At 46.8% G+C, this 26,398-nt stretch overlaps 1 protein-coding gene across 1 annotated transcript; it reads left to right on the top strand.

Moving 5' to 3' along the window:
• Positions 1-1,816: 1,816 nt before the first annotated feature.
• On the top strand, positions 1,817-24,927 carry slc25a36a (solute carrier family 25 member 36a). The gene is made up of 7 exons (XM_036553726.1): positions 1,817-2,242; positions 10,717-10,878; positions 15,288-15,365; positions 18,045-18,145; positions 22,697-22,763; positions 23,107-23,405; positions 23,828-24,927. Exons 1-7 carry the CDS (start codon positions 2,202-2,204, stop codon positions 24,019-24,021), a joined length of 942 nt encoding a protein of 313 aa, XP_036409619.1. The 5' UTR covers positions 1,817-2,201; the 3' UTR covers positions 24,022-24,927.
• The last annotated feature ends 1,471 nt before the right edge of the window (positions 24,928-26,398 follow it).

Here is a 26,398-nt window from a genome sequence, read left to right on the forward strand (position 1 = left end):
TGTCACAAAAAAAAAACGACAAAAGCCGTAAAACACAGTGGATGCCGTTGCACGGTGATGATGACAGTGAATGATAATGTCTTGTGGCAAATAATGACAATTATGCAGACCATGGACAACTGAAAAATGCATTTCAGCTGCACCTTGTGCTTGTTCTTGGCAAATTACTCTGGGCCAGTGTAAATGTAAAAGCATCATGCCTTAAAGGATCCTGTGGGGATAGTGAATGCTTGTGGCACTTGGCCACTCTCCGTTTCATCCAAGTCAGCATGGTCAAAAATGCAATTAGTCCCACTGTGCACATGATCTAAACTTGTCAAGTTGTGGCTCTAATTATAAAACCAAGTAGCGTATGCATTTTATTCCAGCTGCTCAAATTAGTAAACCAGATTTTCTCATAATGCATGCAGAGTCCCGCCCAGTAAGACCAAGCCCCCTCACTTCCATCTACTGCCTCAGCAAAATCACAAGACCTTTTCTCCTCCAGGTTCAAAGAGGTTTCCCTGTGCTCAGCCTTTTGGAAATGAAATATGCTATATATTCATTTACATTTATCTCTGCATGTGTGAGTGTGTGTGTTTGTCTGTTTATATGCATTTTTTTAGTTCCAATAAAATACATCATATGGTTTACAAAGGTGTTGAATGATTTACTTTTTAGGCTAATTTTTAGGCTAATGCAAATTGCATAAAGATAACTGGGCTTGTAACCACATGGTTGTAGGTGTAAATCCCACACAGGGTGCAGTAGTTGTACCAGGGCTGGCGCTATGGAGGTGCTTAGAGCTGCATTACACCCCCAGTTGTCTCTGATGTTTACATAGTATTGTGATTTGAAATTGCACCCCTCTGTATTTTTTCCTGGTGCCAAGCCTGAGTTGTACCCTTCAGTAAGATGCTTCATCAGTAAAACCTCCAGCTGTATAAACTCATTGCTACCAAAATTAAGAGTAAAATGTGTTAAATGTTGCTTTGATTTTAGATTTCATTACATACAGCAATGCATGTCTGTATGGAATCTGCACTGTTCTTCAGCTCACATAATACCTCACACCCAGTTGTGGAAGCTACTGTACCATTAATAGGTATTGTTGATGTACTCTGTGTGTCACTGACTAATAAGCCCAGTTGCTAAATCTCTGGGGCACTGTGGTCTTGCCTGACCACATCCCCATTTGTTTCTGTGTGACTGTACGCTTTTTTAACCGTTCCACAGAACTTGGGCTGACAAGCATTTAATGCCATCCACCATGCTCCTAAACAAATCATTGCTTTCAATGGCCAACACTGGTGCTGAGTATGTTACACCTTAAAACAAAACGCTCAAGTACACTACAAAACATGCCGGTAGCATGCTTATTAACTTATTATAATTAACTTATTAACTTATTAACTCTAATAATGTAGTAAGAGCAAAAAGCAAATCGAGGCCAGGCGTCTGACCTTGACTTCTGCTTATGCATGAGGCCGGTATGATAAATTAAAATGGGGGAAAATGTTCATTTACAACGACGGTTCAGGGGTCAGCGTGAACGGCATGTGAGAGTCCCTCCTCGTGTCAGTTTGTATCTGTTTGATTCCAAGCCCGCACAGAAAAGGGCGCCGCTTTTATTAGCAGCATACTATGACATGTCGCATCAGCCACCCCTTAACGTCGTTTCATTCAGAGCTTGATCATGTGAAAGGAGCGTGATCGGGCGGAGACAGAGTGACGTACTTCTCGCCGGCGACCAATAGCGGCCTCTGTTTTGGCGCTCGTGATTCGACGGTAAACACATTGACCTGTATCTGCTGCTGCGTCGTTAGTCGAAGCGAGCTGCAGGGAGGAGCGAAGGTTCTGGGCTTTTTAGGACTGATAACGGTGACAACAAATCCTCCGCTTTAGTGGGCGAAGAAGTCGTAGACAGTCGTGGGGTTCGCCGATAGGGATTTCATCGAGGTGGCGGAGGAGAAGAGTAAAAGCTAGCTGGCTGGCTATCTAGCGAACCTAGCGATTGTAGCTAGCTAGCCAGGTAGCTGCATTTCAGCTAACGTTAGCTAGCTCGCTGCCTGTCCATCGTACAAGTAGCCTGCTAACTAGCCAGCTAGCTAACGTTAGCCAAGGACCTCTCGAAATCGCCAGGTCGGTACCGTGCTGACGGCGCCCCTGTCCCTCCGTTACCAGCCTGCTACCTTGTGTGCGGGTCCCAAGAATGATAAAGAATGAGTCAAAGAGATACCCTGGTGCATCTGTTTGCTGGAGGGTGAGTATGTCTACTGGCTTATCAACTGTCTTCATTATTTGCCAGCTCGGCAGCAAATGCACGTCGTGCTGCGAGCTAGCTACTCCCACTTTAATAGTCCAGCTAACTAGCTAGCTGGCATGTAGCTAACTAGCTAGTTGCTAAAAAAATAACGCAGCTGATCAGTAAAACGTTGGGCCCGTGCATAGCTAAATAAACAGTGCAGCGCTGCGATGACCATGCACTGAGCTGAGCTAACTATCGTGTAGAAAGCTAGCAGTCAGTCAGCCACCCATTTGGCTAACGATCTAATTGTCTAGTATGTAGCTAACCAGCAGCTGGCTACGCACACTACTGCTAGGAAGTCTCGGACGCGTGACTCATTGCAGCAGTAATACCCACCAGGTAGCAAGATACCTAGATATCTCATCAACGACACTGAGATGCGAATTTGTCTTTTGGTAATAAGAGTAAAGCGAAATACCCGACGATCACATAGTACCAACGTCACTTAAGAACGGCTTCGGCCAATGCCAACGCAGACGGAGAAGATTTAGGTGATAGCTCGATGTTTGTTGAATGTATAGTTGGTTATCTAACGAAAGAAAAGGCATTGCGTTGTTCCCAATAATGAGCCACTTAGCTGATGTTAATTATTTGGATTTCGAGCTGTGAGCCGAATAGTGGTAGCTAGCATGCTAGCTATCTTACACACGGCTTGCGTTTCTAACCAATGTCAAAACGGCAGGACGACTTGAAGGGTCGTTGGGGCTGAAGAATGCTACAGCACGTTAGCAGCGATCTCATAACGAGGTTTACGTGAAGGTGACTGTGTCAGAGGTGTGCAGCTAGCTAGCTATCAAGCAAAGCAACACGTGTTGTTGCATTTTGATGATACTGAGCGTAAAGCATTTCCGTTGAAGCCACAATCAGGTGTTTAGGTTAACTGACCAGCTGTTGGTCGCCAGCTATCGATCAAAGTTTGCTAGCATAAGCGGCTAGTTGGATAGGTAAAGCTAATTCAATGAATGAATACCCTGTCGTTTATGTAGTTGTCTAGCTAGATGAAATGATGTATAGATAGTTAGACGTAAAAAAAAAATTAGACTCGGTTTCTTACAAGAATGTGGAATAAAATCAGCACTTACTATGAGAAAATACTACTACTGCGTGTGCAGTGTGGTTGCAAGTTTATTAGCTAGCCAGGCCTTCTCCTGGTGGTCTAGCCTCGGGTTATCCTAGACGTCGAATCTGTGCGGGTGTTCTGTAGTGTCTGATCGCGCTCGTCCTGGCTTGGAGAGCTGCCTGGCTAATGGCTACACGTTTTTCTCATCGAGGCTTTTGACGGAAAACAGTTTTAGGTCACACTTCTTGCTTGTATAACTCGAGTAACGTAGCTAATTGTTAGCTAAGACAGCAAGGGGAACTACTCCACTAATGACGTCTGTTACGCCGGTCGGCGCTTCTGGATTTTCCGTCAAGCTATCAAACGTCAGTGATCCATATTAGCTGGTTACCCAGCGAGTGTAATTATCTCAACTCAAGGAGCTGACATAAGGAGATATGATCTGCAAGAACACTTTGGCAAGATTGGCGAAGTTATCTGTAAAGGTCATTACATGCCATGTGTACGAAGTTGGAAACCCCTCCGCCCAAAAAAACAAACTTTTTTTGAACACAAAAACGAGATTATTATTATTATTATTTAGCGGACCATACAGATGGCACATACAGATTTAATGTGGAATTTACTGGTTACTTGCAAAGACGTCAGGTTTGAAATTCAAAATATCATTTAGTTGCGTTAGTAAAACAACACAGACAAACCACAAAATGAGGTAATTGTACCTAAATGCATCGTATTGACTCCGTGTCAAAGCAAAAGCCACAATACTCATAAAGCTTAACTTTGTACAGTCCCACGCCATGCTTAATTGGAGAAAAAATGACGGATTGGTAAACACTGTAATAGTTTTTAATCTGAAGGGACCAGACAGAATGCACCAAGTGAATACAGCTGTTGCTTCAACTATTTATTAGAAATCTAAAATTGGTGGATCCTGAAATGTGTTTAAAATGCAGCATTTCTAGTTTCAGACGGGGTAATGAAAGGTGGGCTGGGATGTCAAGCTGAAAGTGTGGAAGACTGGTCCCTGTAGTATCTTTGGGAATACTGACGTTTCAGGTTTTCCCACCACAAAGTGAAGAGGTTGAAATTAGGGTAAAACAGGTTCACCCAAAACAGCTTTTTGCTTGTATGATTCCCTCAGAAACTTGAGTTATGGACTGACCTTTTTGTAGACAACAATAATAATATGGTATTATGATAAGAAGAAGAATGAAATGTGATGCATGGTGATACGGTTAAAGTTGTTTTTTTTTCCTCCAGCTAAACCTGAGACAGACTGGCTCCCATCCCCGTACACTTGGCATGGAAGTCAAATCATAATAATTGAACAAATTCAGTTTGCAAGTTACATGCGTTGTAGCTTTGCTACCCGAGTGTTGCAGAGTATCCCTTATAACCCCCATGTCATACCATGCCTGATGTTTAGTACATATAGTGTGCCTCAAGTTTGCATAACACCTGCATGCCTGTATCCCCTCTTTTTCTTACTGACTTTTTAAAAGGTGATGTAAAGTGCTATGGGCTGTTAATCGCCGCTACATTCTGAGCAGCCCATAAAAGAGTTTTATGTGAGTTGGCTCAATGTGGGGAGTAGACCTGCTTTTTAGGGCACTACCGATGGAGTGTATCTGCGCTGAACACAGTTGCAAACTGCACCAGCTCAGCAGGATATGATATCTCTAAGATTATGAGGAAACATTGCCGCTGCATGCGCGCTGCTCCAGACTCAAAACAAACAGGGGAGTGCAGCTATCGAGTGCAACCGGCGGCCAGAACGGTTTCTCTTCGGTTGCAGAAATGCTGTGAAGCTCCCATGAGGCATCAGAGAGAATCTACCTCATGCCATCAAGCGATGCCATTAGTACAATTGAGTTTGCCGTATTTATTAATCGATTTTCAATAAGCGCACCGCAGGAGTTTACACAGAGGTGTATTGTTTTAATTGTCAAGTGACTGCTGTGTGATTTTTGAATGCGAAAGTAGTGTCTCTCCATTCTAGTCTGGGATGCACAGGAGAGATTTTTTTCCGTAAGACAGGCATCTCGGTATGAAGATTGGTTGATTACATCAGACCGGGCATGCCTCCTGTTGTAAATTAATGACGTTGTGAGTTTAGAGTGACGCGTGATCGTTTGGAACGTGATTCGTATTAGGGAGCCTATTGGCCGCGGCATTGAGCCCAGCGGATTGCCGCGCGGAAGCCGTCCGAGCTGAACCCCGTGAGCCGCTGTGAAAGCCTAAGCACGCCAGCGGTGGGCGGGGCCTTCAGGTAACAGGCCAAGCATAGTGGTGTAATAAGTAATGAAAGCCACAGAGTTAGCCGTGGACACGTCTTTAGTTAAATCATTGAGGCAATCATAGTTAAAATCAAAGCCAATAAGGGGGGTAAGGCAGAATACATGTGAATGTGTGGTTTCTGGAAGACAGGAAAAAAAAACACAAGAAGTACCTTCAAGACTTGAGTAATGTGTGAAATTGAGGTCTTAGGGGTCCTTGGATAATGTGCTGATTGTAAGGTTATGCAATCGGTAATGTGACACTAATAAGCCACTAAGCTGAAGGATTGCCCAGGCCACTGTCACAGAAATAATCATTGCGTTACCTACCAAGTAATCATTTAACAGGCACATCTAATTGGAGCTTGAAATCAGTGTCAGGTTTTCTTGGAAATGCGTGTCTAAAATACACCTTTAGTTGCCCATACCAGGGACACGTAGTGTCAATCAGTGACTCTTGGGGCGCAGCCAAACAGAAGTTGACAGTTAAAATGAAATTAGGCGAGAAATGAGAGGCCCATGTTGTGCGATGTAGCCACCAATCATGCTGACTGTGCTGTTTGGTGTACATGTGTTCTTTAATTGTTTCTCACATTTCCAGTCCAGCCAGGGCACATCAGGTGTTGGTGTGGTAGTGAACCCGCCGGAACAGGCCTCTCTGATTTCTCAAAATAATTTTAACGGAGGGTGACTTGCTGAAAGCACAAGCCTTGCTTGTCACTCATTTCCTTAACAGTTGCATCATGCTCAAATCACACATTGATACACTTGCAGGGTTTTTGTTTTTGGCGCTTTTATGCAATTTCTTGTCTTTAGGCGATCAGAGAGCTAGCCGAAGAAAAACATCTTTTTTGATAGTTTTCTAGCTCTGTAGCCGAGTGAGAAGCTGGCTACGAGGCAGCCGTTTGTCGTTGGCTGGAGGTGGCGAGCGTGAATGCAACTGTTGAATGCTCTGTAGTGTATGAATGTACTTGATCCATATCATTAGACATATCAAATGTAAATTTTTAACTGGAGTTTACCTTTAGGGAGCATGTCACGATGATTAGGCATGCAGTTTTTATCTAGGTCAGGTGCATCTGTTAGGACTTGTTCCAGCATTAGCCTAAATATCAGTGGCATGTTCTGTTGTCATTTGGAGACTTTTGTGACCCCCCCCCCCCCCCCCCTGCTTCAGGTGTGATCCCAAAGGCGAGGTTCAAGAGCACTGTTTATAGTCAGCGTAATACAATCTGTGCTTGTCTGGCTACCTTTGGCTGCTGTTTTGCCAGAGATACAATATCTGTCATATTTCAGCCTTATAAGCTTGTGGTTGTTTTGACATTCCTTCAAGCCCTCAGAAGTTTTAGTAGGAAGTTTGTACGCAGCCCAACGGGAGCTTTGAACTTTCACTAAGGAAATGTCAGGATGACCAGATAAAGAATGCCGCATGCCAGACTCGAGTGTTTCAGCGTCTCGTCCGGTGCTTTTGTTGTATGCAGACATGGGAAGACGAGGTTACAGTTGTTCGGGAGGTGTTCGATGGCGGGAAAAAAAACTGAGCGCTGTTCTTTGAAAGTTGTGGTTTTACTGCAGTCTGCTTTTTTGGTGTTGCATTTGAGTACAGCACGTCAGCATCTCAAAGTCCTGAAAACAAGGACCCTTGCTTTTCAGAATCTGAGAAAATGTGAGTCTGACTGGAAACTTTTCCTTCAGGCCATGTTTTAACTGAATCCAAATCAGGGAGGCCTGTGCTGGGTGCGAGTTGTAGGAACCGGTTAGATAGGCGATCCAAAGGTAAGGTTTGATCAGTGGGTTTTGTCTGGAATTGTGGATCTCTGATCTCTGCTGAGATCATTTTACCTAGGAAATCGTCAGATAATGATTAATGTGTCTGCATAAACAGGTAAGAGTGACCTGAAATGAGCTGTGGGCATTTTATTCTCTGAGAATCTCTGTGACTCCATTGAGGTTTTGCAGGGTGTTGGTGAGTTTCTTCTGAGCAGGGATAGACATTCCTAACCACTCTGGTGGACTTTGGGCCTCCATTTAAGAGTAGCACCTGTACCCAGAATTGTTAGTGTATGAGGCTTACTTTGCGCATTTGTTACCGTTTTTTATTATTTTTTACCGTATTTATACGCAGTTTTTATCTGTTTGCCTCTTGGAATGCAGCTGCTGTCTTTCCTTTTGCAATTGCTCTCTTGTGGAACATATGAAGCTTAAGTAAATGCGTGTTCCTGCATATAAGAAATGAAAAAAGTAGCTCTCTTTAGAGGCAATGTTTTCACGAGCAAATAATCTTTTACCGAGGTGCTACAATCCCATTTCAGACTTAACTGAAGCTGCCAGTTCACTGATGATTTTCTTGCAGGGTGCCTCTCTGTGATTGCAGGCAGTACTGGCGAACCCAGGCGTTCAGAAATATTCAGGCCTCATGTGAAGGTTTCAAATGTGAAAAAGCCGAGAATGGATTGATGCATTGCCTATTGTAGTCTAATAGCCTGAAAAGCAGGTAAAAATTGCCCTCGGTAGAGTGAACACTCGGGCCTTTCGTAGGATAAAACGGTCTTTACTACGATAAAACCAGTTTTGCAGGCGAAAACGGCAAACGAAGGTGGTGTTACCAATACCGGGTGTTTTATTAACATTGGGCCAGTGAACTTTCTGAACTCTGTAGTGAGCTGCACATTTGGTCATTGTTCATGCCCCTCAGTGAGCCTGTGAGGTTGCGCCAGACCCGCGCCAGACAGACATTTGTAGCCAGTAATTTCTCACCAACCACACACTCTTGGGTTCCGTCTCAGGACACAAGCCGACGGGGCTGGCAGCCCTCGCAAAGGTGTGATGTCTCTGCAGGAAATATAATAGAAAGCGAAGATTAACCTGTCAGACCAGAACACTCTTTCAATCCTCATGCTGTATTTAACCTGTCAGAGGAGATGTCAGCTTTGCGAGCTCCAGCGCACAGCAACGAGAACCTGAAGCCAGTGAGGGCATCAAAACAAATTCCCGAGTGCTCTTGAGTTCAGGAGAGACAAGGGGGGGGGGGGGGGGGGGGTGAAGGAAGGGGGGAGAGTGAGTGTGCAGTTGGTGTGCAGCAGGTGAGGAGAGACTCTCTTGTTGAACGATTCTGGTGTCAGAAAGCACGGACGGCCTACAGTATTTGGTTGATCCTCGATGGCCTGTGCTGGCTGCATATTGTATAAAGGGCCATGCAGGCAGCAACAGGCCGCTTATCTGGGACAAAGGTTAGCGCTCGCGCTATGTGGGTTTGCCCTGCAAGTGACGGGGTAAAAATAGCCACGCAGAAAGAAGGCCGCATTCAAGGACCTCTGCGGTTTAAGCGTTCCTTTCAACACGCCGTCCCTGGCCCTGGCGTGTCAAATAAAAGTTAGCGTGACAGCTGTGTGGGGCTGGAAGAGACCGACGCAGGCCGTAACCCACTTTCCACGGGGCAAGGGCCGATTAGAGAGTGTCACTGATTGGGAGTGTGGTGGCGCGCGGGAGGGGGGGGGGGGTCTCTGCTCGTTCCTCACACCCCCCACCCCCCCCCACCCCCCCCCCCAACCCCCCGACCTCAGGTGAGCTGGTCCGCCCGGTCCCGTGCCGGCATCTGCATGTTTTAGGCGGTCTTTTACCTCGGCTGTGGTGGTGGTGATGATCTCCAAAGCGTGACCTGTGCATGCTTGCATCACCTCCCCCACCGCTTTACCATGACACGAGCGGAACACGCAAGACTTACGGCGGGAATTACGGCTTTCACGCATGCCTCCTCCCCAGCTGTGCAGGGTCTTGGGTCATCTTGAGTTGTGGGCTATTCGTAATGGTCATTTAGTTACAAGCCACCGTCCCTGTGAAGCTCTTTGCCAAGGTCAAGCGGAAACTCGTGTTTTTAAATCTCAGCTGGAGACCCACCCTGTCTGGGTTGCGTCAGGCATCAGATACACTGTAGAAGTCTTACTTTGTCTTTGTATTGCAATAATGCAATAAGCACAAATCGTATTACGGGAGCTATTGGCTATTTACTCTTGGATTTCCAACAGTGGGGCTAGCAGATTGCCGTAAATCATAATTATAAGACGTCTTAGCTTTGCTGTTTTGTCACAGCTGTGCTTATCATGAGGATTCCCTCGTTCCTCCATCTTTCTCTCGTCCCTCTTGCCTCCTCCTAAAAGACTGGAGGCCAGTTTGGACTGGGTCTTTGCAAAGAAGTCAAAGAAACCAAAACCAATTAAAATACTGATAGATCTGTATACCAATTTCCTATCACTAGTCTGTCATGCCTAAGCGTTGAAGCTTTTTTCATTTCTACATGCTCTCAGTGCTTGTCATAGTTTCTAGATGAACAGCCACACAAAGATAGCAGCTTGTTCCCCCTCTGGTGTGTGTGTGTGTGTGTGTGTGTGTGTGTGTGTGTGTGTGTTTGTGTGTTGTGGTCACATCTATGCTGGTGTTGACCTCCAGTCTGTAATGCATACGGTTGGATTGTCATTATGTCTGCCACTGGTAATTGGACTATGTATGTGTGTCTGTGCATCTCTCTGCCTGTGATAGCTGAAAGTTATGGATGGATTGTTAGAGACAGTTGTTGAGATTATTTGCTTTCAGACAAGAACAAATTTATTGGTGCTGGTGCTTGTCATACTTTATTCTCCTTGCAGTGTGTTTACAAATACTTACTCTCACTTGATACCAAAAAACGGAGGGGTCCACTCACTTCAAACAGGCATTAACCAGGCCACATAGCGACGGGCTGTACCTTATAGCCGAGTGTCTCTAGGTTATTTTGAACAGTGTTCTTTGAGAGGACCCCAGTTGGCGTTTGGCCCACTTTGGATACTTTTTCTAGCACCATTATCAGTGGCATAGAGAACATAACAAACTACGGAAGCACCAAGACAGAGATGCTCTGAATTCCTTGGCCAGTGTGCATTATATAATTCATATCAAACTGCATTCTGACCTTGAAACAAATGGACTGCTGGATGTGTGTGTGTGTGTGTGTGTGTGTGTGTGTGTGTGTGTGTGTGTGTGTGTGCGCGCGCGCTGTGCTGTGCTGTGCTGTGCTGTGCTGTGCGTCCCTCACACTCTCTGCCTTGCGCCCTCAGATGTGGGGGCACGGTGGGTGCCATTCTCACCTGCCCGCTGGAGGTGGTGAAGACCAGGCTGCAGTCGTCCTCCGTCACCCTCTACATCTCTGAGGTGCAGCTCAGCACCGTCAACGGAGCCAGCGTGGCCCGAGTGTCGCCCGGCCCCCTGCACTGCCTCAAGTGAGTGCGCCGAGCCGCCACCGCACACGCGTCACCGCACGCCTACCGGCGTTCGCTGACCATTCTACACCTGCCACTGGACACCTGAGCGGTACACCCATTCATGCTACCCCACTGCTCACCTAGTGGCTTCTGCTTCCAGCTGTTTATTGCAGATTATTTGTATGATTTCATATGACCATGTGCTGCTGATTGACATGACTTTGGGGGAAAAAAAGGGCTCGTTGAACTAAGCTCTGCACCCAGATTTTAAGGAATGAAAGCAGCCTGTGTGGAAAAACTACTGGCTTCAGCCTTGGCTCTGCAGCTGCATAATGTAGTCGACTCAGTTCTGCCAGGGTGAGGCAGGTTACGGTGGTACAGTGGGCCCCCTTCTTTAAAACCTCTTCTTTAACACAACTTATCAGGCGCCTCTGAGTTGGTCAGATAATGTCATTGAGAGATACGGCTATCCTCCATTCACCACCCGCTCTTTTGGTGCATTGTGGGACTTGTAGTATGGCGGGGGGGGGGGAAACGGATGATGTTTACATTCGAGGTTTGTTTTTGTCAAGCACCAGTGCTCCTACATGAGTGTAGAGGATGTTGCAGCAATCCGAGTCCACTGAATAATCAGCATTTCCAGGGTAAAAAAGGGAACAACATTTAAAATTCAAAGAAAAAAAACAAAAAATAACCAAACCAACAGGCTTTCCCTAAATGAATGCTGAAGCAAATTGACAGTTTCAGTTCTCATTGAAGACAAAGCCTGCCTTCTTTCTTCATAATAAGTTGCACAACATTCAGTAAATACATTTTAAAACATCCTAAAAGGGAAATTTTCACTCCAGCCCCCTCTTTGTATTTCATCTGAAATCGAGCTGTTTGATCCATACCGGCGAAAAGCACCTGTAAATTCTAAAACAGCATATTTAGACTTTCTTGATGTTAGACGCGCATGGTGAGGAGTTTGGTACAGAACAAGAGTGTGCTCAGCCTTTACATTTTGAGGTTCTTAGACTTTATTTTCCATTGGGTAATTGGAGCTCTGTGGAAACTTTTTACTCAGGATGATGGATATAAATGTATTGTAGTTACATGCACAGTATGCCTTGGTGTAACGGTGCACCATACACCATACACTTCAGTATATATAAGAGCTGCCACAGAACACTAGCATGATTATATTTGGCTTTGATTCCTAGAAGCTCTACTGACACCTCTGGAAGCGTGGTGAGTCATGCACAGCAATGTAAATAATGCATTATGTCCATATGAGTTAATACAGTCTCAGAATGTCTGTACCTGCCCGGTGGAATGTTTTGAGGATCAAGTTAGTGGTAGGGTTGCTCCCATTCTCCGTCATTTCAGTGTGGGGAAGATAAAAATGCGAAGACTGTTGACACTCCTGTGCCCTTTGACCCCGATCGCTGTGAAGCTGATGCGTTGGCAGCTGTAACTCTAGGCCTTATCAGCGGCTGGCACACCTTCCCAGTGCACGCTGGGAAACCGCGTGGCTACAGACAGCATGAGAAACCAGTCTGAGGCCATGCAGTACAGAGGTGACAGGATTACTGCACTCGTCATTGTGCACTTTTAGTTTCATTTCTCCTTTATTGTGCGCTGAGGTTGGACCACCTCGGGGCTTGCCACTTTCTCCACGTCGGCTCACAACTCATTTGTGTTCACAGTTTGTGGTTTACAGAAATCCCGTCTGCCTTTGGTGTTGCAGAAAGAACTCGGTGATTTAATATCATCGTACCTCAAAATTCCCAGATGGAGTCTCATCGTCAGGAGACGATGCCTTTTACAACAGCCGCTCCAAGTTCCTCTTGTAGCAAATCGGGTGGATTGTTTGCAAAAGTCCCTCAACCTATTTTAATCTGTTTATTTTTTTGTGGCGAAGAAGAAAAAAAAAACAAAAAAAACCACTGCTCTTCTGCCCACTCGTTCTTTTGCTTGCGGCCATTTCTGCTTTGTGAGCCAAGCTGAGTGCGCAATCTCGTATTCCCTTTTCGAAATTTCCATCCCAGAGCTGCAGTAACTCAGTGTGCCACCGGGTTGGGAAATGGACACAGTGTACTGGCAGTAAGATCACTGTGTGGCGGGGCTAGTCCCCATGCTGCCCCCTACAGGTCAGGAAAAAAACAACAACAATGAAATGGACTCCCAGTCATCCAGTGTCCACAAGTTTAGTCCAGAATAGGGAGAATTAAAACGGAGCCTGGACACCATGGTTTGCTCTCGGCAGTTACTCACAATGTCTTCTCACGGCTCTCCGGGTAATTTTCTCACAAAGCAATGCTGACTGCCCTTCAGGAAACACTACATCATATAAGAGTTTGAAGCCTTCACAATACCGCTCACTCACAGATCCATGTTTCAGAGCTGGTTTTAATTAGAGTGGAAGTGCTCTGGATGCAAGAGACCGAGGAACAGAATTTTCTGCAGTAGACGCGGCAACCTGCAACGTTCTTTTCACCTCCTTTTTATGTTCAGACCGCTACAGACGAGCAAGGTTGCAGCCCTGATTAAACTGTCAGTTTGTCCCGGTAAGTGATCTGTAGCTGGTATGATTGCCAAGAAGCGGTCTTTTTTTCCCAGCTTGGAGAGGGTGTGTTCCAAAACCTGCAGCTGCTTGATAAAACGGATTGAACGTGAAAATGATTGTGAGCGCGTCATTTATGGTCTTAGCAGTAAATTAATCATGATTATTCAGCCTCTAGATGCCTATAATTTCACAGGAATGTTTGCAAGGAGGATATATGCAAAACTAGGATGACGAGGCAATAATATGTTAAAAGTAGCTGCCTATTATTTACGTGCAGACAGGTTTTATTGAACCCAGAGGTTCTGACTAACACCAAAGTAAAAAGATTTGGAGTGAAAGTTACTGCATGTCGTCAAGGGCTCCGACATTGTTGCTCTCTTGCCAGCATTGTCCACCACAGTGGAGGCGTCTGTAATAAATCGCTGGCCCACATGACCTTGGCTGGTGGTGTGCAAAGGTCTCCGTGCATTATTTCTCCCTGACATTTCAGAAAGTAGGTCTGCGGGCCCCGGTCTGCTCTGCGAGGCCTGTTCTCTCACCTCATTTTCTTTGCTGCCTCCTCGCTTCCGCGCAATTCCGCTCAAAGAGAAGTCCTCAGCCCAGCCCAGCCCAGCCCAGCCCAGCCCAGCGCAGCTGAAAGCAATCAGACCGTCACATTTTCGTCACGGCAACATCTGCAAGTGGGCCTTTTTCCGGTCGTGGCACCCAAGCGGAGCCGGAGACGCGTACCCCCTAAGCTGAAAGCAGCTTTGGCAAAATCCCTCTGACATTTCATTTGTTTTTTGCCGGTTCATACATGTCAACGGGGGAGGTTTCCACTCATTGTGTGCTTAAAAACTTGAACGCTTTGAAACCCGAGAGCCGGGTCTTGTAGGACTTCAAATCAGGTTCTATTTTAGCGCACGTACTTCAGCCATTTGGATATTACAGACCAGTACTCACCCATGATTCCACTGATGTAGCCTCATGGTATATTTAAAGTGCGAAGGCATCTACTTTTTTTTTTTTAATCGCCCTCCCCCCTCCTCGTGCTGCCCTCTTTTGGAATCGTCAGTTGGGACATAATAGGCTCATCCTCACCGCAGCAAACACATGCACACACCCCTCTCCTCAGAGGAGCAGAACCAGTTTGTTCTGGTGTCGTGGTCTCCTGCCCGTTGCCGGCTGACGGCGCGGCTTGGATTGGACCCGGGCCACGGAGCTCAGCTTGTTCTCCAGAAATTTACAACACGCCAAACACGCACACTCATGATGTCCGTAGCTCTCCAAGAGCCCTTCCCGTAGCCGACATCAGCATAAACTCCCATCCTACAGCTAACACAGAACTGACAGCGTCAGGGACACGGAGGTACAGTCATTTTTAACTGGAAGTGTTTGTTACAATGGCGGCTGTACATTTGAGCCGCTGTGCGTGTGTGCACGTAGGTACTGAACTCAGTATTGTCTTTGAGAAACTGCTCAACCTGCACTACTACTGCCACACCAACTGAAATATGACCCTGTGTAAACAAGCAGGATGAAAACTGTATGCAGGCTACCGTGGATAATAACGTCTGCTGCGCAAATAAATACGTCGGTATCATTCTGTGCCCACACGCTTTTTAAGTAGTGCCAGCATTCTCACCTTGCTGTGGAAGACATAACCGTAATGACGTTGATTAATGAAATCCTGTGTGAGAACTGTGGCCCGATAGTGGATTTGCTCTGCGCTGAGTGCCAGCTTCTGTGCCAACTGGAAACTGTGTGTCCCACTTTTAAGAGACGGGTGGCGTCCGAATTACCCAGACCTCCCTGGTCCCGAGCTGCCATTACCCAATAGCTGCGGGGCCTGTCAGGACCCCGCGAACGCTGCACTAACCCCTCTTCTCTCTCCTCGCAGGTTAATACTGGAAAAAGAAGGCCCTCGTTCTCTGTTCAGAGGGTTGGGGCCTAACCTGGTGGGTGTGGCTCCGTCCAGGTACGACCCGTTCCGTTTTTTTTCCTCCTTCTCCAAGCTCTGTGTGTCCCCTGTCAAACCTCTGTATAATAGCCTGAGTAGTAGTTACTGTCCATTAGCATCCTGGGAGGAAAGTTCTTGTCACACAGGTTGAAAAAAGGCAGAAATTGCCACAGATCACAGCCCAGCTCTGCATGTTGAGACTCATGGCCCTGCATGAAAACTCAGGCCCATGTGCTGATTGCCAGACAGATTGTTGTTTTTTCATCTGACTGAGAAGAAATTCTTGTTTTGCTATTGTGCAGGATTTGTACCTCTCCCCCATAGATTTTTTTTCTTTTCTTAGCAGAGTGACTCAATCCCTGTAGTGGAGAGCCTTTGCTGGTTAAAACTCTGGGATGTAGGGCCATTGCATGTTTAGAGCAGTCTGAAGGGTGTAGGGCGTGGCAGTGTAGCATAGTGGTTAAGGAGCAGGACTCGTAACTGAAAGGTTGCCGGTTCGATCCCCACTGGGACGCTGCTGCTGTACCCTTGGGCAAGGTATTTAACCCACAATTGCCTCAGTAAATATCCAGCTGTATAAATGGATAACATTGTAAAGAACTGTAACCTATGTAAGTCGCTTTGGATAAAATGAATAAATGTAAATGTAAATGTAGGGCCCTTGCAGGAACAGTTCACTGTGTAGGATGTAGGGCCCTTGCTGGAACTGTTCAGGCGCTGGGATACAGGGCCCTTGCTGGAACTGTTCAGGCGCTGGGATACAGGGCCCTTGCTGGAACTGTGCAGTCCCTGGGGATGTAGGGCCCTTGCTGGAACTGTGCAGTCCCTGGGGATGTAGGGCCCTTGCTGGAACTGTGCAGTCCCTGGGGATGTAGGGCCCTTGCTGGAACTGTTCAGGCGCTGGGATGTAGGGCCCTTGCTGGAACTGTGCAGTCCCTGGGGATGTAGGGCCCTTGCTGGAACTGTGCAGTCCCTGGGGATGTAGGGCCCTTGCTGGAACTGTGCAGTCCCTGGGGATGTAGGGCCCTTGCTGGAACAGTTCAGAGTCTGGAATCTAGGGCCTTAGCAGGATCCTGTGAGTTGTGACGGCCGCTGTGTGTCTGTGCCTTTCTGCACGTTCCTGCCAGCTGCCGTGCCAGTAGGATGTGATGTCACAGCGTGTGGCTATGCATTTCTGCACGCCCACTCCCCTCTGTAAGCTGCTTCAGGATGCGTGTGTGTGTGTGTGTGTATGCGCGCACGAGCGTTCCGAGCTCTGAGCCGTGTGACGCACAGGGGCGTTATGTAAAATTCAGCGTCGGCGCACCGGGGGAGGGCCGCCGCCGCCGCGGCTAACCCGAGCGCGTTCCCGCCGGACCGCAGCTGTCTCGCGGTCAGGGGTCCGCTCTAATCCTCACCGAGGCCACAGACGCGGAGAAATACACGCACACAGCGCGTGGATGTGCGCTCCGCTCAATCTGCCAGCCCGCCGGCATCCGCTAAGCTCGCGTCGAATTAGCCGCTTTTTCTCAAATCAGCCGAGCTGTCAGTCTCCTTACCTTCCGTCTGCCCGCAGCAGCACCGAGTCTCGCTCAAGTGCGGGCGAGTGTGAATGAGTTGCGTAACCCAGGCGCAGTGAGGGGAAGGGGAGGGGGGAGGAAGAGTAAATGTGGTAAGTGGAAATTTTCATCAGGGTCAGCCCGTCCGATGTTTGCGGGCGCCGGCGGATAAATTGCCGGCCGGGGAGATAAATCACCGCTAATGACGTCCGGCCGACGGCTCCCGCAGCGATCGGGGCAGGCGCTAATGCGGCGCTGTCCCAGGTGAGTGTCACCTGTGCACAGTCAGCTCGCCCGGGTGTAATCGGCCCGAACGGAAGGCCCCCGTTTGGCCCGCGCTCAGGGGAGCTAGACCGGCCCCTCCTCGCCATTTACGCGCTGTTTACCCGCGTTAATGAGGGGAAGGGACATGAGCATTGCTCACTCAGCACGGGCGGGTGTTTTTTCGCCAGCAGGTGTTTGCCGGTTTTGGATCCTCCGCGGCTCCCGCGGAGACGCTGTTTTCGGAGACCCGACCGATGACGCAGGTTCACGAAGCGTAGCTAAGAAGAGCGGGCTGCTGCCGGGCACTTTGCGCTCCGAGGCGTCTCTGCTGTTCAGCGTACCGAAAGGACGGATGTGTTTTTGGAGCCGGAGAAGGCCGGCAAGGTTGATCGCCGCGAAACTAACTGGCTGCGTTGCGGCTTGGAGACTGAAAGGGGTCTGTGACTGGCAGTGGATTTCCCCAGTTAGCTGCCGCAGATGCAGCTGTGCTTTTTGAGGTCGCCCCTTATGCCGTCACTGATGCCAGGGCTGGGCATGGAACATGCTGATTGGCTGTAATCGGCCAGCGTGGACAGTTCCTGACACTGACATCAGTGACAGCATCTCCTGATTGGCTGTCACTGATGTCAGTTAGCAGCAGCTTGTCCCAGTTGCCTTAATGAGGCCGCTCATGTCCTGAACTGACTCCAAGTCACCAGGGCCGTCACAGCCTCTGCTTTGTCACAACCAGATTCATCCAATGTACAACCACATCAGAGATAAACCCCAATTATATTTGCAGGTAAACACGTATTCACATCCAAACCCTGTGACTTGCGGTTAATTTAAGATGTTGAACATGCTGGTTTCACCCTCTAATTCGTTGCTTGTTTCCCCTTCCTCCTTTGGTCCACAGAGCGATATACTTCGCCGCTTACTCCACCGCTAAGGAGAAGCTGAACGGCGTATTCGAACCCGACTCCACGCAGGTGCACATGGTCTCCGCGGGGATGGCAGGTGAGGCCGGCTCCACGCGCCCTCTAGCCGAAGCACGCTGGCAGTGTGGTTTTGTTCTGGTCTAAAGCCGGATTAGACGCATCAGCAAAAAAAAAATATATATATGCTTTTAGTTTCCTCTGTTTAGCAAGTGTCTGAAGCGAAATGAACCCCTAGTAGAGGTTGCCATCCCTCTTAGGGAGCCACACTAACTACCTGTTGGGTCTGAAGTATCTGAATGCAGGTCACAGGTCTGTCAAGCTCATTCCAGAGAAAATGCCTAAGATACTAAGAAACGGCATTTAAAAAAAAAATTAAATATGTAGAATACGTTTACATTATTACACATAAAGCTTTCTCATAAAATAGTTTGTTTACATCTTTCTTTGATTTCTTTTTTTCCCCTGTTTTGTGGCCCACTCGGTGCATTTTTATTTCCCTGCTCGAGGGCCGGTTGGCGGGGTGGGGGGGTGGGTTTTGGGGGTGCATGCTTTGTCTGGCCGTGCGCTTCCTTAGGCTTTGACGCTGCATTGGGTTAGACCGGAGGGGCACTCGCTAGCTTCCCGCGATTGTGGTGTCTGCAGCAGCAGCAGCAGCAGGATTGCCAGGGAGCACAACTGTAAACTTTCAGGATCCGAGACGCTTACGCTGTGACCAAAACCCCCGAGCTTCTCTGCTTCCGCTTAAGGAGCCCCGAGGTGTCCTCCTTAACAGCTGCCTACAGATGCATTTCTTCAGCTTTATTAATATATACCTCACTGCTTGTATGGCCTGCCTGATTTTCATTTTTATAATGATAAAAAAGGTCACTACAGTGTGTAGAACAGACACTTCAAATACATCTGGAAGGAGGGAGGTAGCCGAAATTAGAGAATGAAACCAAATACGAAATGCACTTCCAGTAACCCTTTTTGGAGTCCTTTAAGTGACGACTTGTGCTAATTCTGCCCACCACACAATAGGCCTTAAATCTGGGCCTGGTGTTCATATGATGCTGTTTTCTGTTTCTGTGAAACATTAACTGCAATCAGAGCTAGGCCTTTGTCTGAAAAAAGTGGCAAGAATTCAAAAGGGCTTTAAAGAAAATTTAAAAAAAAGAATGAATGAATGAGAGGAACAGAAGTGAAAAAAGCAGAACTAGGGTAAGACGTGGGTCCTAAAAGTTTTGGTTGTGCTTTCCTCTTTTTTTTATTGGGGGAGGTGGGGGATTTTTGGGGGGGTAGAGCCAGATGACAGAATTCAGAATAAACCCGCTGCTGAACAGTCTAGCTGCACACACTGACTTTACTGTTAGTATTCAAACTTGCAGCTGCTAGCGTTTAGGCTTTGGAGACGCGGTCCTCTCGGCCGCTGCCGGAGGGCAGGGGGGCGGGGACCGGGTTTTGGGGGCGGGGCAGAGTAGGGGGTGGACAAATCGGGTAGCTCACATTTCTTCTCCCAGTGTCGTGGTGATGATGATTATGTCGTCATGGTTGCGACCGACGTGGCTGTTGGCTCGCGGCTCTCTGTCCCCTAACCTCTTGTGATTGCGCAGTTTTGACGCTGGCCCCAACCAGCCTGTCGCCCTGGTAAAGGTAAACAATTATACACACAATTTTCTTTCTTTTATTTTTTTTAAATCTGCAATGGGAAATGCTAACCTTGTCATTTTTTCATTTTTCAAATTTTGATTTTATACTGCTAGTAAACGCATTGACATATTATTAAGTAGTTTTACACCAACTATTACACGTATTGGCATATAATGCCATTTCTCTGTATGTGTTTATCTGGTAAATATTTGTTGAAGTTCTTGGTAAATGATCACAAGAAATCATTTCAACAGAAGGATTCACAGGAAACAGCTCTGCAAATACTTCCTCTTTCTTTAATTGAGGCAAGGGGAAAATGAATCTGGACACCAATAATTGGCAAACAGTTGCATGCTTTAGTATTTTCAGCTGTTTTTCCTCTCCCTCTAAATCACTCCATTTCTGTTAGCCTCATTAGCATGACAGACATTAGCATTGGCAAAGCATGTATGCATGTATATAGCAAATAGTGCAAATAATGCATTAACGCAGTAACAACTAGTCGCATAGTACTGCTCTCTCTCGTCTTCCTCTTTCCCTTCCTAGCCCCCACCCTTCTGCCCCCTCCCTCGCTCCATCCCTCCCTCCCTCTTCCCTCTCTGCCTGTCTGAGTATGAGTCAGCACACTGGCTCTGAATAGAGTACTCACTCTTGGCCTGGGGCCTACAGCACCACAGGCCCTCTGTGTAACAGCTCGCAACAGGCTACAGCCAGATCTCTTTCACAAAAGCCCAACTCCAAACATCAGAGACCCGGAGCCTGTCGCTGGACTACGCTGAAATCAAACGGCCCCCGATGTTTTATTCTGGGGGGGAGGGGGGTCCTCCATTACAGGAGCACCCTCCTCTGCCGCTGCCCGCGGTCTAAGAATAACTCGCGAATGTGTGCGAAAGGTCACAGGGAAGGGGGCGAACGCACACGCGCGCGTGCGGCCACACAAACGCGCGCGCTCGCCAGCCGCACCTTCCTCACCTTTTCTCTGTCTCCCCGCACGCGTGTGCAGCGGCCCCTCTCCCCGGGTCCGCTGCACACGACAATGACAAGGTTGGCATTTAAACCGTTCTTTTCTTTTCTTTCTGCACTGCTTGAAAGTTTTTTAAATTTATTTTTGAATCCTTGTATCAATTTGTCCCCCCCCCCCCCCCCACCCCATTACACTATGTGAGTTAAATGGCAAGGGTGATGACAGTGATGATGATGGTTTTGAGTGACGCATCGCACCAGCCACTCAACTTGAAAGGTCCAATGCTGTTTTCTTCTCTCGTCCTGTTTAACCTATTTATATTAACTGTATGCAGGCTAAGCCAAGGAAAACGGAGGACAAAATTCATACCCATTAGAAAGGGAGAAACCCACCCCCACAAATAAAAAAAAAAAAAAGGGGTTACATATGTGGTGCATGGGGTGGGCGGGGCGGGACAGGGGGTGGGTCTAATCTCCTGGGAAAAAAAAAGGAAATAAAAAAAAAAAAGAATCGCACAAAAAAACCCTTGTGTTTGTGGTACAGAAAAGCCTGTGTCTATTTTAGGCCTGTACTCCTCTGTAGCTCTCACCTGCGTGATTGAGTGAGTGAGAGAGATCCTTCCATCTCAGTCTCCACACCTGCAGGTCTCTAGCTGCAGCGGTAAGGAGTAGCTTCGAGTGAGTACTCTCTTACGTACGCGCGCTTTCTCTCTCTCTCTCTCTCTCTCTCTCTCTCTCTCTCCTTTTTTTTGTACGATCCACGCTTCACACACCTCATCTTCACACACGCAGGCCACGCTCCCTTCCTTACGCCTGTGTGTACTGTAGACCTGTGTGTTAGACCCATGCCATAGGTAGATGCTTTTCCGATTTCATATCGCAGCAGTTCTGTTGTCCGTTCAGCTGCACAGCTGACGTTAGGTTTGTTGTCGACATATTTTTTCCCTCTTCTGTTGTTTACTTTTTGATACCAGCCTTTTGGATACAGCATGAAGCACACAAGATGTGAAACTGAATAAACGTTTGATACCTTTAATGCGGTCACACACACACCCACACACAAAGACACACATATCGCCTATACGTTTGTATACCATCTATTTTCACATACATGTTGACCTTACACTTAATATTTCCCCACCAGAGGCAAGTGGGGCAAAATATTTGCAATTTGATTGGCCAGTGGCAGCCATTTTGTACAAAGGACAAATTCCTGACAGAAAGCTGCACTTCATTTGAAATCCCCTGTGTTTCAAAGCTTTAATACTGTGAGAGAAAAGCGCAGCGTGGGGTTGAGTTGGTTGAGTCATTACTGATGAGGCCCTTACTATCAGAAGGCCCGTACTGCATACCGTGCCATATATAAAATACGACCTCACACCACAGTAGTGAGTCAATGGTGGAGTCATTAATAGTCATTTTATCATTGTACGTTATGCATTAAATCTTATTTTATTTTAGCAAAGTTCCTCCAATGAGTTTAGCTAACAGTGCCAGAATCAAATTGGCGAAAGTCATTGTCCACAGCATTTATTTGTTAGATTGTTTAACCGCTGTTTCGATCGCTATAAATTGTAGCAGTTAAAAGGGGCAGGCCCAAGTCTCTGTTTTTAAGCTGTGTTTATGGCTGTTGTATTTTTATTGCGGGTAAATGTTTGATGTGAAGTAATATAAAATATTTAATTGAGTATGTGTATGAGCAAAATGAAACAGATAATAACAAAGCATATGATCGAATATGTAACTATAAAACTCATGTGCAATATTCATACACCCATAATCAAGGTTAGCAAATTGTTTCATTTTTTTCTTGGTACTAGTAATAAGGAAGCGTTTCATTTGAAATAAAAAAATTATGAACCATTGGTCATAAACACAGCTTAGGGAAGCCAACAGAGGTTATCTCAGGATGTAGTTAGTCATTAGAACATCTTGTTTTTAGCGTGTAGCATCAGCTTTGTTTGCGTCTGTAGTTGTGCCGGCTCTTTGAGATGAAGATGTGTCACTTCCTCTCTAAACCCGACTTTTCTTCTTTCAGGGTTCACCGCCATCACAGCTACCAATCCCATCTGGCTGATAAAGACACGCCTGCAGCTAGATGCCAGGTACAGCGTGCAACTGTGGTTTTATTGCATATCATATGAAAGGGCTTCCTGCAATAGCAACAGGGTGTCTGTTGTGATTCCTCGGTTTACTGGTGTCCCCTTTACCCGTTGGTTTTTAGCTCATCAATATGCTCCTCAGCCTTTTGTATATATATAAATATAAAATTTAAATAGAACATGGGAAGTATGTCCATGTGTGTGAACTTTCTTAGCACTTTGAAGTAGTCGGTGTTTCTTCATGTTTCTGCTGTTGTCTTTGGCTTCCATTTCAAAGACTGAACTCGGCAGTTGGAAGCGCTGCTAAAACCGTTCTCATCGATCTCCCCACCTCTTTCTCGGCCAGGAACCGGGGGGAGAGGCGCATGAGCGCTTTCGAGTGCGTGCGGCGGGTCTACCAGTCGGACGGGCTGCGGGGCTTCTACAGAGGCATGTCGGCCTCCTACGCCGGCATCTCAGAGACTGTCATCCACTTCGTCATTTACGAGAGCATCAAGCGCAGACTGATGGAGTCTAAGGCCTCGGCCAGCATGGCCAACATGGACGAGGAGGACGAGTCGGTGAAGGACGCCTCGGACTTTGTGGGCCTCATGCTCGCCGCAGCCACGTCCAAGACCTGCGCCACCTCCATCGCCTACCCCCACGGTGAGCCCCGGGGTCCGCCAGTGCGGGAGCTCAGGGGTTTAAGGCTCAGCCGTACTGATGTTAGTTTTGGTTTTTATTGAACCGAAACCCACAACTGCACTGTAAGCTCACCTGCACCGCTAGGCTTGCTGCTTATGCAAGTTCGCGTTTGCTTGCACTGTGAAATGCAGACTAAGTCTAGTGTAAGAATGTTTGCGCTGCTAAGTCAGCTACTCAGCACAATTTTGTTAACTTGCACTGTGACATTTGTTTGAGTTAGTCTGAATGAATGTAGGGATTTTGGAAGCTCAGATGTATTTGTACTTCTGCTGATGGGTAATCTATGGATGGACTTCAGTTCAGGCTTCCTGGGTTGAAGTAAGATTTACTTAGGGTGTCTAACAAAAAAAACTCATTTGTCTCCCCCCTTTTCGCCCTTGCAGAAGTCATCCGCACCCGACTACGAGAGGAAGGCACCAAGTACCGCTCTTTCTTCCAGACTTTATCCATGGTTATCAAGGAGGAGGGCTACCGAGCCCTTTACCGCGGTCTGACCACTCACCTGGTGAGGCAGATCCCTAACACGGCAATCATGATGTCCACCTACGAGCTGGTCGTCTACCTGTTGAACGGTTAACCCCCGCCCTGCACCACCACCCAGAGAGAGAGAGAGAGATGGGGAGATAGTCCCTGTGGGGGGACGTCCCGTCGGAGACCAAAAGTGACAGAGAGGACCTGGGAGGCCACATTGCACCCCCACATACTGGTGGGGCGCAGGAATTGTTGCATAAAAAATGGAGTGTGGGGGGGGGGGTGCTCACAACTACACACACTGTCAAACAGGAAGTAGAACTTAAAAAGAAAAAAAAAAAAAAAGCAGACAGCCAAAAGTGTAAGATTTGTCTGTCCAGTCCACACTTTAAAACTAACCCTTCTCCCTCTCTTTCTCTCTCTCACATTCTCTCTCTCTCTCTTTTTGCCCTCTCACTCTTTCTCTCCCTTTCTGTCTCTCTCCTGAGAAAAAGCTGCTTAAGGACAAGTGTGTTTGAAGGAGTACACCAGACGGGGGAATGCTTGAAAACAAGTACAGTTTCATGAAAGAGAGAATTGAGAGGAATCTGTACACATTTCACTTGAATACAAGTCGGAAATTCATTTGAAGAACTCCCCCCCCCCCCTTCAGTTTTAATACAGAGGCATTTTGCGTTGTGACTTGCTTCTGGCAATTGTTTTGGACCATATTAAAACACGTACATTTTGAGCATGCAGTGTGTGCGATATGTTTGGAGAGTAGTGTAAAAAAATTTGTGCATTATGGGGTGGTAGGGTAGGTGTGAAAGTCAGGTGGGTGGTGTTGGGCTCTGGTTTGAGGTACTCCTAGTACTTCCTGCAGCCACAGAGTTGACCAGTGGCAAAAAACACACGGTCCACACCTGTGTTGAACCAAACTTTTACTAGCACCAAGGACATTTCTGACCGCATTCAGAGCGCACAGAGAATAAGAAATTCGGTCTCCCCTTTTTTTTTTTTTTGCACTATGTCACAGAAACACAGAGTTGTTTTTGGTTCAAGCATTCCCCACTACTGCCAGCGTTCCGTCCTTTGACAGAGACAGGAATGCAGGCCCTCTCTCTCCCCCTCCTCCACACAGATGCCAGTCAGAGCACAGGACACCGGTCAGCTTGATTTACGGTCAATTCACGTGCAGTTACCACACATCGTTCAATTTAGAAGTCTGTTGATTAAAAACAAAAAAGTTTTTGCCTTTCTGTGGTTTTTTTGTTTTGTTTTTGCGGCCTGTATGTTCCTGATTGTCCCTGGTGTCCCGGTCACTGTGACAGGTCTGTTTTTCCCATGTAAAGGACAGGGCAAAGCCTCATCTCTTTTATATTGCCACAGTTCAGCATCGACCTCATTCGTAACAGACACTCAGCAGGTAGATCCAAGCAAAGTGTGATCCGCCTTTGCGTGTGGAAGAACATTGGTACTTGAAACTTTCGTCGGAGCAGTCTCGTTAAGGCCTGTAAAATGTTTTTTTTTTTTTTTTTTTTTTTATCCACCCTCATTTTGATTTGTGTGCAGTTCACTCTTGTGGGAATGTGTTCCATCCAAAGTGTGGGCTGAAAGAAAAAGGCACAGGGGCATTCCCTTGTCCTCCACTACGTGTTTGTTTATTTACAGCCTGTCCTGTAAATTGCTACTAATCCATTTGTTCAAAATTCCGAAAAAAGCAAAAAAAGCAATTCTTTTCTGGAGGCATGGTATATCGCCCTCTAGTGGGCTGGAGGTTACCTGTCCCTCGTTCCAGTGTGTCTGCCACACCCTGTGGCCTGAATGGATTGCAACACTCAGCAGGCTCCAGTTCTTGCCTTCCTGCACTACATTACTTGAATGGAAACAGGTGTGATGGAGGCAGAAATTCAGTAGCACTGCATATCTACCCCTTGGTTAATAAATGACTTAGTACATGAAATATTGCAGTCAAAAAAGTTGAAACAATTATGACATGATGATCAGAACGGTATATTCTTGAGGTTAAGCTCCGATAAATAACAATATGCGTGCTGTTGAGGTGGATCCCTGAGACACCAATCAGATTTGGAATGTGGAGAGTTGTGACTCCGCCCACACCGTGGCTTCAGAGTGACTGCTTATGCACTTTGTGGCCTCTTGGCTTGCGATTAACTCTTTATTTTATCTTTGTTGTGTATTATCAAGAAAAAGTGTTATAAGCAAGACTACGTCTTGGTAAAAGATATCCATTGAAGATATTGTACAGTTGAGTGTACAGACTAGTGAAGGATATTCTTATATGTGTGTATATATGTGTTATATATGTATGCATATATAATATCCAGTGTTTATTGCTTAGGTCTATACATTATTATGCAGTAGTTTGCAGTTACAAAGTATTTTTTTTAAACTGCGTTTGTTGAGTATCTAAGATGTGTCTGAAACTGTTGCAAAATGGCGTGGAGACTAATGCATTCTTTATTTCTTTGCTTATTTTTTCC

The sequence above is a fragment of the Megalops cyprinoides genome, chromosome 20 (assembly GCF_013368585.1).
Source record: "Megalops cyprinoides isolate fMegCyp1 chromosome 20, fMegCyp1.pri, whole genome shotgun sequence".
In the NCBI taxonomy this organism is placed as follows: domain Eukaryota; kingdom Metazoa; phylum Chordata; class Actinopteri; order Elopiformes; family Megalopidae; genus Megalops; species Megalops cyprinoides.